General features: G+C 38.3%; 1 protein-coding gene across 3 annotated transcripts in view; it reads left to right on the top strand.

Annotated features, from left to right (window-relative positions):
* Positions 1-13093, top strand: part of PREX2 (phosphatidylinositol-3,4,5-trisphosphate dependent Rac exchange factor 2) — a 304318-nt gene that overhangs the window by 169546 nt on the left and 121679 nt on the right. For all 3 annotated transcript variants that reach the window (XM_032805000.2, XM_032804996.1, XM_032804999.2), the window contains exons 18-20: positions 3080-3228; positions 6871-6956; positions 9732-9868. In XM_032805000.2, the coding sequence (XP_032660891.1) occupies positions 3080-3228; positions 6871-6956; positions 9732-9868 (372 nt within the window). The remainder of the gene's footprint in view (positions 1-3079; positions 3229-6870; positions 6957-9731; positions 9869-13093) is intronic.

Here is a 13093-nt window from a genome sequence, read left to right on the forward strand (position 1 = left end):
AGTTAAAGGGCTTGTGTTTACATTAGCATTGCTTCAGATAGACCTCTGTGGTGTATATACAAAGTTCACATTGACATGAACCGGACTTACTATACTTGTACAGAGAAGCGTGACAGTAAAATGTGCTATCTGAGATTTTATTTTACAAAGGAGATTTTTAGAGCTGGTTTTAAAGGCCTTTATATCTCACTGTGGGATAGGGATTAGGATAAAAGGAGACTAGGGCTGTCAAGCGATTAAAAAAATTAATTGTGATTGATTGTGTGATACATTTTTTTAATCGCACAATTAATCACACTGTTAAACAATAAAAAAAACCTTTATTTAAATATGTTTGGATGTTTTTCTACATTTTCAAATATATTGATTTCAATTAGAACACAGAATACAAAGTGTACAGTGCTCATTTTGTATTTATTTTTTATTACAACCTAATACAAGTAATGTAGTACAATCTCTTTATAATGAAAGTTGAACTTACAAATGTAGAATTATGTACAAAAAACCCCTGCATTCAAAAATAAAACAATGTAAAACTTTAGAACCCAAGTCCCCTCAGTTCTACTTCAGTCAATTGCTCAGACAAACAAATTTGGTTACAATTTGCAGGAGATAATGCAGCCCATGTCTTGTTTACAATGTCACCTGAAAGTGAGCACAGGCTTTTGCATGGCATTGTTGTAGTCGGCATCGCAAGATAGTTACATCTCAGAAGCACTAAAATTCATATATCCCTTCATGCTTCAATCACCATTCCAGAAGACATGTATCCATGCTGACGATGGGGTCTGCTCAATAACGATCCAAAGCAGAGCGGACCAATGCGTGTTCATTTTCATGATCTGAGTCAGATGCCACCAGCAGAAGGTTGATTTTCTGTTTTGATCGTTCGGGTTCTGTTTTTTCCTCATCAGAGTGTTGCTTTTTTTAAACATCTGAAGCATTCTCCACACCTAGTTCCTTTCAGATTTTGAATGGCACCTTAGATTCTTAAACCTTGGGTTGAGTGCTATATCTATCCTTAGAAATCTCACATTGGTATCTTCTTTGCATTTTGTCAAATCTGCTGTGAAAGTGTTCTTAAAATGAACATGTGCTGCGTCATCATGTGAGACTGCTATAACATGAAATACATGGCAGAATGTGGGTAAAATAGAACAGGAGACATAGAGGTCTCCCCCAAGGAGTTCAGTCACAAATTTAATTAACACATTTTTTTTTTAATGAGCATCATCTGCATGGAATCATGTCTTCTGGAATGGCGGCCAAAGCGTGAAGGGGTATATGAATGTTTAGCATATCTGGCACGTAAATACCTTGCAACACTGGCTACAAAAGTGCCATGTGAATGCCTGTTCTCACTTTCAGGTGACAATGTAAATAAGAAGCAGGCAGCAGTATCTCCCGTAAATGTAAACAAACTTGTTTGTCTTAGCATTTGGCTGAACAAGAAGTAGAATTGAGTGGACTTGTAGGCTCTAGAGTTTTACATTATTTTGTTTTTGAGTGCAGTTATGTAAAAAAAAAATCTACATTTGGAAGTTACAGTTTCACAATAAAGAGATTGCACTACAATACTTTTATGAGGTGAAGTGAAAAATGCTATTTCTTTTATCATTTTTACAGTGCAAATATTTATAATAAAAAATAATAATATAAAGTGAGCACTATACACTTTGTATTCTGTGTTGTAATAGAAATCAATATATTTGAAAATGTAGAAAAACATCCAAAAATATTTAATAAATTTCAATTGGTATTCTGTTGTTTAACAGTGTGATTAATCATGATTAATTTTTTTAATTGCAGTTAATTTTTTTGAGTTAATCGCATGAGTTAACGGATTAATCGACAGCCCTAAAGGAGACACAACAAATAAGTGGTATAGTGCAACCATAGAGTTATATCCAGCCTGAGTCCAGCTCTGTTATCTTTCTGTAATTCCATTTGTTTTGTCAACTGTTTAGTACTGCCCTGTTCTCAAGTGGCAATAAGACTTGGAGGATGCCTTCAGCAGCTCTGTACATCCTGCCAGGACTGCCCAGAGGATTCAGGGGGCCTGAGGCAAAGCAATTTTGAGGGCCCCTTCCATAAAAAGAAGTTGCAATGCTATAGAATACTATATTCTCGTGGGGGCCCCTGCAGGGCCCAGGGCCTGGGGCAAATTGTCCCACTTGCCCCCTCCCTCCCCCCCCGGGCGGCCCTGCATCCTGCAACATTCTAGCTGGAGGTAGTTTCTTCTCTAGTTGGCCAATAATTTAAAGGTTTCAGAATAGTAGCCGTGTTAGTCTGTATCCGCAAAAAGAACAGGAGTACTTGTGGCACGTTAGCAGGGACGGCTCCAGGCCCCAGCACGCCAAGCCCTGCCTGCCGTGCTTGGGGCGGCAAAATGCCTACAGCCGCCCCTGCACCTATAAACTAACAAATTTATTTCAATGTAAGCTTTCCTGGGCTACAGAGCTGTAGCCCATGAAAGTTTATGCTGAAATAAATTTGTCAGTCTCTAAGGAGCCACAAGTACTCCAATAATTTAAAGGCTCTCTTTGACCTGACATGTTGTATACCTCACTCAAAGGTGTGAAACTCAAAACTTTTGAGTTCATGGTTTGTTTTTGTAATTTATGAAGTATTCACATATTTCTTAAAATATGCAGCAAGCCTCTGTATTTGAAAGTAAGTTTCAGTTTCTTTAGAGAACAACAGGTAGGGAAGTTAGTTAACATGGCATTAATAAAAGTTGGCCCAATAAGGGCGGTCACATTATCTACATTATATTAATAATTAAGACTATTGATTTGTACTGCAGCAGAGTCCAAAGGGCCCAGTCAAGATTAGGGCCCTTTATGCTAAATGCTTTTGAAATTTGGAGTTTACAACCCACATTTTGCCAGGTATAGTTTAGGGCTGTTTTGTGCATGCTGTGTGGAGGAGACTAAAAAGAATGTCTATATCACTGACTCCTAATGGACTTGTCTATAGGCAGACAAAATCAATACAATGTTGGTTATAAAAACCAAACCTAACAAGAACAAAGCAAAGCAAAATGCTCAAGTGTTGTTTTTTTCCCCCCCTCACTTAGATGGCAGGCCTGGAAGTTGGGAAGAAGATATTTGCCATTAATGGTGACCTAGTTTTTTTGAGACCCTTCAACGAAGTGGATTGCTTCCTGAAAGCATGCTTAAACAGCAGAAGGCCCCTCAGGGTACTTGTGAGCACAAAACCAAGGGAGTAAGTTGCGCTTCCTGTTTTGGGCATTTAAAAAATAACTGAAGTGAATTCTAGAAGGCAAATGTCTAGATAGTAAACAGGAATGACCGCATTGAGTTAATGTTATTGCATTATTGGGATAAGGTGTACTATTGCTGAGAGGTTATTTAAATTACTTAAGTGGCCCATATACACTTATCTGAGCAAGCAAAAGTATTGTTCTTGAATAATAAAATGATTGATACAATATCAGCATGCCAGGCCCCACATCTAATCAATCTGCTTTCAATTTATCTGTATTACATTTATCTGCCAACAACAGCAAAGGGAAAACATCAGTCACTTTTGATGTTGAAGTCTGTCATTTTAAATACACGTAGACACCACAAGTATAAATGAAGAATATATAGGCAATTTTGACCCACTTAGCTGACATTCTGTTTTTAATAAACTTCCTCTGTCTAGGGACTATATCCTGACCTCACCTGGGTTAGACTCAATGATCTAATGAGTGTTTTGCATTCCTGTTCTGGTTCTACAAATAAAGTACATAGGATTAAAAAGTAACCCCCTCAAGATCTTTATAGACTCCTCGCAATACAATGTTTTTGACGATTCTTACATGCCTGGTATCCCCTTTATGTAAAAGAAGTAAGGAGTGCTTGTTTACTGTGCAACTTCTTCAGCTCTTTTCCTCTGTGCCTAAGCCTTAAATACACGTGTTCAACAGAAACAGAGGAATGAAAGGTCTGATTTAACCCCCTTACTTATATCACATAGGTGCAGTAAATTTAATGGTGTTACTCCTACTTTACGCTAGCCTAAGAGAGCAGTGAATCAGGCCCAAAATTACACTAAGGACTAGATTGTGACTTGGACTACATGGCTGCACAGAATAGGGGTCATCATAACAACCCCACCTCACCCCACCCCCCGCCCTTACACACATGCACAAGCTAACTGTAGCATGCATCTGCACTGGAAGAAAAGAGAATTGTCCTCCCATCCACACCCCAGAGCAGGTGAACAGGGAGGGGCATCCTGGCACTGGGATGTCCCAGCTAATAAAAACCCACACAAAGTAAGGTGGAAAGCAAGGGAAGAATTGTGCCCTAGAGGAGTGACTCTCTGGATGTACTCTTGAGATGATGCATTTTACACATTGCCTTTTGTTTGGGGCTGTGTCTGAAGGCACAATGTACCTCTACATCTTTGTAATAATTTGTATATGTATTTATGGGTTTGTGCTAACCTTTGGTTTCTTCCCTTTTGTTTCTTGTTTTAAAAAATGTATTTATTGCTTCCCTTTTCTGGCACAGTCTGCAAGGTAAAAGCCTCTCTATTAAGAGCCAAATTTAAAGTGCAATATACTATATATAGCAAATATAATAAACAGCTTTTTCATTAAGTTTTCATCAGGCTTTCTGTCCAATATTTAAGGCTTCATGTCTGAAAGCAGTTTTTTGCATTCAAGGTTGGGTATCCTATATCTAAGAGAACTTTATCCAGTGACTAGTGAGGGGAGACTATAGGATTGATTACTGTTTGTCTTAGCATGTGTTATGAATGTTCTCAAGAATGAGTTGTGGTTAATTGCAAAATTTACCAATCTCTGGTAAAATAGTACTGCTAGGGAGAGGCTTGATCCTGAATTCCTTATTCAGGAAAAGCTCCAGTTGAAATCAGTGGAACTACTTGTGAACAGAAACTTCTGGATTGAGTCCTACATTGGTAAAATTAGAAAAACTTAACATTTGCAGGCTAGTTGGTGCACTGGGTCAGTGCTTTGGCCTTCACCTGTGTAGACCTCAGTTCAAATCTTGATAGAAGTCCTAAGTGAAAATGAATATGTCTCAGCTTTTGTCCACAACACAAAGCCAGCTTAAACTAATGAGTTCTACAAGACTCCTGTCTTACATAGTTTCCCCCAGAGTGTGTGTATGAAGTAGGGAGAGATGCTTATATAATGCATTTTGTGTGGAAATTTTACAGAGTGAGACCATTGAGTTTTCCCCAGCTTTAGTTAATATCCAACAGTCTTTAAAAATCTATTTGTAAAATACATCAGTTTTTAGAGAGATGCCTGGGATGCAAAAAGGTTTTGGATTCATGATCTGCCTATAATTGTCTCCAAGTGCCAACCATATTTTCAGCTTCCCCTGCTATAAACAAGAAGCGAAGTAATGAAGCTGATTTATACTCCGCGCTATATTTGAAGGAAGATTTTTTTTTACCATATTGTGTGAACGTATTTTAAAATTACATTTATCTCTTTCCAATTCTCAAAATTATTATTATTGTTTATTACCATAGTGCCTAAGGGTATATCTACACAGCCCACAGTAGCAAAACTCCCGGCGCTGGTTGACAGATTTGGTCTTGTGGAGCTCTCACTAGTTGGGCTGGAGCTTGGTCTCTGAAGCCTAAGGGAGAGTATATTTTTTCACTGGAATTTGCTGCTTCATCAAAATTGAAATGTTCTCTGGAAACAGTTCTGTTCTGACAAAGTTCCAACAGAACCCTGCCAGGTTTCCTAGCCCCACGGTAGCCTGTCTAATGGACTGATGGGGAGCTGAGAACTTGGGAGCTCTGGATTCCAGGTTCTCAGCTCCTCAGCAGCCTGGGCTCCCAAAGTATCTAGAGTTCACAGCTCCTTAGGAGCCCAGCAGTCAGACTATTCAGGAGTTGAGGATCTCAGGGCTACCAAGGTCTGTGGCTCTAGGGCAGTCCACCAGGTGGGATACCTGTGAGCTGGGGAGTCCAGGGCTTCCACAGTCTGTAGCTCTGCCCAGAATTTTGAAATTATTGGTTTTGGTTCCAAATTGGAACAAAACCAATTTGAAATATTGAAATTTTCCATTAAATGGAATTACCTTTCTTATAACAGTTCAATTATTTAGTCTTACAGTCTCATCATGCTATTATCTCTGGGCCAAGTTTTGATGTTCTTACTGAATAAGAGCATCATGATCAGTCCTCTATCTTTTTTTGCTCCTATTTGTATTTCTCTGTAGGTTTCTCTGTTATTCATAATGAATGAAATTAAGAATGAAATTTGCATTCAAATTTGCCCTTTTCTTAAAACTGGAATTTTGGGGGAAATTTTTCAATTTTTCTGAATTTTTCAAATATTGTCTATAAGAACATCAAATGAAAAAGTTTAACCTATAGTCCTTACTGACACATTTTTCATTTTTTGATAGCATCATGACGTAAATACAGCAAGAATGTAAAACAGCAATGTCTGAAAACCAGGCCCCTTCAAAGTGTTTCATGTGGGGTCAAAAATAGATGAACCCCAAATCAAGATACACTTTTGAAAATGTAGGCCTTTATCTCTATTTTACTGAGTTCTCTTTGTAAAATGGAATAATATTCTCCTGCTTTCATGGGTATTGTGATGGTAAAATCATTCTATATGTGAAATGCTCAAGTAGTAGGTGATGAGCACTATAAGATAGAATATAAATGGATAAATAGCTTTGGCCAAACCGTCTCTCCTTTTCCTTTAGCTCTTTTTATTTTTAAAAATTATGAGAAATAACAGGGAGGAGTTTAAGCAGATTTTTACTACCTGTTACTTTTCCCACTGTGACCAATCTTTACTTTAAAGAACAAAATATCAACATCTGATATTTGATCTTGAGTCTCTGTTGGTATTAGGACAGTGAAGATCCCTGACTCTGCAGATGGGCTTGGATTCCAAATCCGGGGCTTTGGTCCATCGGTTGTCCATGCTGTTGGAAGAGGTAAGAAACAGGAGCAGAATGCGATCATGGTAATCATCTGCCTAACTTCTTATTAGGCCTGGTTGAGGTCGATCACACTTACAATTGTAATTTCAGTTTACATATTCTTTCCTGTTGAGACAAACACCATTAACTCAAACTTCCTAATAAGATTTTTAATTGTTTTACCCTCAAAAAATCTGCAGAATGTTATTTTGTTACAAGCATAACAAATGGTAAATAGGTAGTCATTCAAAATACTGTCTTATGAATATGCTAATTTGGCTAAAATTTAGACTGTCTTTTGTTGGTTTTTACAAATATTTAAATTACCGTAGTTCTTTCAGTAACACTTACATAGGTTTTAAGGTCAAATATCCTTTACAGATTCAGGAATAATTATTAAATGCAAAAGTAATTGATCCAGTAAATGGCATTTGGAAGCAACGTTCTGAAGGCTACTTAGTTATTAAATTACACATTTATGGTCTGACTCATCTGAAAACCCTTTTGAGAACATATGTGCAGTCTGGACAAATCCTTTCATACAGCTCTGGGCTCCAGTGACTTAGACCATTTTACTAACTACAGATGTTTGCTCTATATAGTGTTTTATGTCCTTTCTGTGACATGATTGCCAAACATTTGCCAACTCTTTAACCCAATATACTCTGGATTGCTGTTCTGACACTGATGAGGAGCCCCTATCGCTGACTACAGTAAACAATCTGTTGTGTATTGTGAAATGCAGAGCTCATTAAAACCATATTTTTAGCCTATGCTGTGGCAATTTACCCCCCTGTAACTGAGAAGCCTTAAACCAAGCAGTATGATTATGTTTGGCAAAGCAACCAGTTGAAAGAACCAGTCAATTTTGACCTGAGCTGTGGTGCCAGAAAAACCAGGTCTTCAAGAGCATAGGGTCTAATACACACCAGTCTGTTAATTACTTCCACACCTGGGTCTCAGTTCAGCTGTCCATCTTTGTTCATCAAAGCATTTAAGCAAATATTTTAGTCCCATTGATCTTGATGGCACATAAGCACATGCTTAAGTGAATTGCTGAACATGGATGCACTTAAGCATGTGCTTAAATGCTTTCCTGAAGGAACTGTGACCATGGTTTTTCTGGAGTCTGAATAACATTTTTGCAGTCTTGAAGGATATTATTTAATGGGATTTGTTTAAGCTTTGTCTCTAAATCTAGATATTTGTTGGAACCAGATTAGCTGATTTTGGTGTTATTTCAAGACACTTTACTCTAGTAACTTAATTTAAAGTGCAGCTATAGTCTGTAAAAAGTGATTGTTAAAAATCATAGTATGGGATTCCAAATTTATTTTTTCAATACATTCCTTATCAAATTCAGACAGTTTGCAAGTCAGTATATGATTTTTCTATTTGCCAGCCCCTCAACTGTGCAGGAGGGCCCCAAATATTTTGTATCAGCCTGGGGGCAACATGTTTATTCTTCATTGGCATCTTTTGTTGGTAATCTCAACAGAGGATAAAAGAATGGAATATGCCTGGAGACCAAACTAACTTAAAACTCCAAGAGCCAGTCCCTCTAGAATAGATCTGAGGCATGCTGGCAAGATATTTTACACTGACACTACCTTTGCTGTACACAGGACTTTTTCAAGGTTATCGTTCTATTATAGAAACAAATTATTGAATGTATATTTTATTTTATTCAGAGAGTATTCTGCATTTTTATTCATAATGATTAAAGTTAATAAAATTTCCTATTCCAGTAACTATTGACTGTTGTTTTTTTTTAAAGCTGGAAGCTAGGCATTTTCCATTACAGATGAAATGGCAGAGAGATTAAAATAGAATTGAATACACAGAAATGCCCTTGGACTTGGGTTTTTCACATACTGTTTGACAAGAAACTCCTGGTCTGCTTTAATACTTGCTTTGAATTATAAGGAGAGTTGTCAGAAAGCTTCTGATTTTTATTTATCAATAGAGACATTTGCTATAATCAAAGAGCAAAGGCTTAGGACAATGAATAGTTATAGTTATTTTCAAATTACAGATTTTTTTTACCGTTTTACTACAAAAGTCAAATCTTCCCCAGCATTTTCAGCTAGGTGCTGGGGGAAATTTAGCAACAAACCGACCATGAGTGTTAGTTGGTAGTGTCTAGCAATTTTTCAGAATTTGTTTCACAATAGAATTTGACTATGAAAGGAAGAATATTAAGGTGGTTTTTTTTTTTAAATTTTTTTTACAGTAATTTAGTAATAACTCACTAGAAGCTTAAAATCAAAATCTGTTTCCTTACTGAAATAACATTTCCTTAATTTCACATGCACACTGGTTTGTTATTGTTGGGTTATACATCAGTACTGGGCTGTTGGCAATATGTTATTTTTAGTGATATAATGCACTACATATTATTTTTATAAGCTATAAAGTATTACATGAACTCTGCAATCAGACACAACAAAACCAACAGAGGATATCTTGTTCTGCACTATTTTATCAGATGAAATTTATTCAAAGACAATAACAATTCAATTGATATAGCTGAGGTTTGTAGTAGCTCGCTTTGAATAGTTTTTCAGTAAATTGTTCTACAGGATTATGATATGGTCCCCACAAGGGGGATCCCTAGCATGGACCCCATAATCTTTGCAGAGTCTCACTGACTTCAGAACTTGATTGTACTAGCAATAAGCAAGAATCAATAATAGCAGATAACATATGCAGATTGAAGCACTTGGACTGTATGTTTAAAAGGGGATCTTTTAGCATGGAATTTGGCAACTTTCACAATTGTTTTTAAAGGAACTGTGGCAGCTGCAGCAGGTCTCCACCCTGGACAGTGCATAATTAAAGTGAATGGAATTAATGTCAGCAAAGAGACTCATGCAAGTGTTATCGCCCACGTCACAGCCTGCAGGAAATACAGGCGTCCAATGCAGGTAGTCAAGTTTACTGCTTATGCCCTCAGTACTCTATCCATTGTTTATTTTTGTTCTTTACATCCAGTTGTGGGGGAATAAAGGGGAGGTGGCTAATTAAAATATAAAAACTGATGATTACTTAATATTTATTGCTGATACTCAAGGTCTCTTTAAGTTCTGCTTCAAAAAAATAAGCTTTTAACCAAATAGTTTTCTCATGTTATCTTTTTAAAGGATTATTTCCAGCAGCATTATAACTCTGTGCAGAAAACACCGTGAAATATATTCTCATGTGGATGGAATGGAGTTTATACAGCTAGCTGTGTGCTCATGAGAACATAACACAAACTGTTGATCTTTTTCCTGACTTTTATTAACACTTAGCAGGTACAGAGCAGAGTGAATATATGCTGTCTGTAAAGGTGTCTCTACTACACTTTCATTACAGTGAAGTGTTAGAAAATAAATATTTCAAGGATTCTGAGTTTCCTTTTTCAATATGAACAAATAAATTATTCTTGCTTTTAGTTTAGAAAAAAATTGAATGTCCACAGTAATTGTCATGATAAAACAAAACAGCTGGATTCAGTAATGTAATCTTTCCACGTTCTTGGAAATTCTTCATAAACTGTGAACCAGTTAATTAACTTCACAATGTCCTTCAGTGAGTGTTGAAATCCAATTAAAACTAAATCTGAAATCCTCCTTTCAGACCTACTGAACAGATATGAGATAAGCAGCAGAAATAGGGGGTTGTTTCAACTGCATCATACAAATACTGCTTCATGAAAACGTTTCTTTGGATTTCTTTGTGCTTCAGTACAGAATTGAGGCAGTTATCTCTGAATTCTGGTCAAAGAAGTATTTTTACTCCCAGATACAGTAGCATGGATTCTTTTGCTCTAAACTGGCTAAATTAAAGGGATAAAAAGTACTTTATGCCTGAGGTGGACTGACTGTTTCACAGATGTGGATTTGCTGTGGAGATGGGTGGGCATCCAGAAAAGGGGAACTTAAAAATTGACTGCTTGCATGCCTATCATTAGATGAACGATTACTGCAACTGGATGTGAATTCCATTAAAAGGTTGCCTACCCCTGTTCTATATCATTGCCCTTCACCTACAATGAGGATATCGTCTGCAATTATTTTCACTTCATGGAACCTTTCCAGTGCTTGGGTGAGTCTTCTCTGGAACATCTCTGGGGCTGGCGCAGCCATCTGCAGGGACAAAATGATGTTGCAAAGGTTGTCAGTACACTGGACTCTTATCCAGCCTTCTGTGTCAAAACTCATCCTTCACATTAGAGACTACAAAGATTCTGGCTTTGGAAAGTTCTACCAAGAGGTCATCAATTGTGGGAAGTGGATAAAGGGACAATGCCTTGTTCAGTGGCTTTAGGTCTATGCAGATATGTAATTTCACTGATGGCTTATTTATCATTGCCATGCTTCTTACCCAGGCTGTACTGGCCTCTACTGGTGCTATGATATGCCTGCGCTGCAGACTTTCATGCTCCTTGAGTACTGGATTACATAGTGCCACTGGAATTTTCCTTCATGGTAAACTCAAAGGTTCCACTGCTGGGTCCATTTCCTGTTGAAGCTTTCCTTTGAGGCACCCATTGCCTTTAAAAACATCCCTATATACTTTTAAAATGGTCTCCATTGTCCACAGGATTTCTCTTTTTGCTTCTTGAACTCTAGCTATAAAATTCTGATGCTGCACCTGATCCGACCTGTGGCTTGTATGGCTGTATTCCCCAAGAGGAGTCGATCGTGTTTATCATCATCCACCACCACAAACTTCTGCTGATATCATCTGTTATTTTTTGGATTAGTGATTATGAGGTCATATTTTCCTACGGACAGCATTAATCTCACATTGTATGTTATTAGATTGTGTCTGCTCTCTGTGAAAGGTATGTTTGATCATATTGCAGGAGGCCTCGCTATCCAACTGAAATTGCATAGAGTGTTTCCCAATTAACACTCTTGCATTCATGGAGGTTGGCATTGTCCCTTGTTGCTATCTTGTCCAACAGCCTGAACATAATATGCGCTCAGACTCAAGGAGAGAATAATGATGTTATCAACAGTGTCTGATGTGCCATCTCCCTCTTGTACACATATCTTATTGAATGTTTCTGGGACCGTCCTCTGCTCTTGTACACATTGGTAAAATGATTCAACTTGCCACATTCCTTGCAATGTTGTCCTAGTGCGTGGCACTTCTCATTGACTCGCTCATGCTGTCTTCCACAGTTAGTGCCCCTCACTATGTGTATGGAACCCTGGCTACTTGCTCTCTTGTGTTCTTGACTGCATGTACTTGTGGAGTTGTTGTGCCTCCTAGGGCTCTCATCCTTTCACTTGAGGCTTCTGCTCCCCATCTGTCTAATGTGAGATCACCTTTCCAGAGCAGCCACTCTTTCAGGAGGTGATCCCAAGTGCCACAGACTGTCTTTTCCCAAATCGGGAAGTCTGTCAAGTCTTCAAAATTGCACATAGTAGCCACTGTGAATAAGGCAGAAATATAGGGATCTAGCCATTTAGAGTGACCAACTAGCAAGTGTGAAAAATCAGGACAGGGGATGGGGGGGGGGGTAAAAGGCACCTATGTAAGACAAAGCCCCCAAAATTGGGACTGTCCCTATAAAATAGTGACATCTGGTCACCCTATAGCCATTCCCCTTTGGCTTGGTCTCTAGTGAAAAATCTGTGTTGTGTCACAGTTTTGTTTTGCTTTAGGAAGGAATAGTTTCTCAGGGCTCCTAGGGCTGCTGTGAGGCTTGAGGCAGTGGGGTGCTTCTGAGGGGTTCAGATCTCTCTGCCTTGTTCCCTAATAAGGTAAAATAACAGTTTTGCTTTCCTGCTGTTGTCATCCTCTTGCATGGCCAGGTCTGTGTCCAGCTCAAACTCCTCCTTCCACTGAGTCCATCTCTGGTCTAGAATTGGATATGCAACATCCAGGGCTCTTGGGGGCATCAAATTGAGTTCCATGGCTCATGCTGCCACCTGCTGCACTGCAGAGAACTCACAGCTCAAATGCTCCCACCGTGTTTCATTCACAAAAAGTGAAACAGAACACAGGTTAAGCTGCACAAGTGGAACTTTAGTAAACCCTCTGCACTGCTTTGTCCATGTAGCTGAGTGGCTTCCTGCCTAGCTCCACCCATTCCCTGTCTTCCTGGTGTCCGCTCAATAACAGTCCCTCCAAGGTATATGGCCTTCTGACTGCAG

This window comes from Chelonoidis abingdonii, chromosome 2 (genome assembly GCF_003597395.2).
Source record: "Chelonoidis abingdonii isolate Lonesome George chromosome 2, CheloAbing_2.0, whole genome shotgun sequence".
Taxonomy (NCBI): Eukaryota; Metazoa; Chordata; order Testudines; family Testudinidae; genus Chelonoidis; species Chelonoidis abingdonii.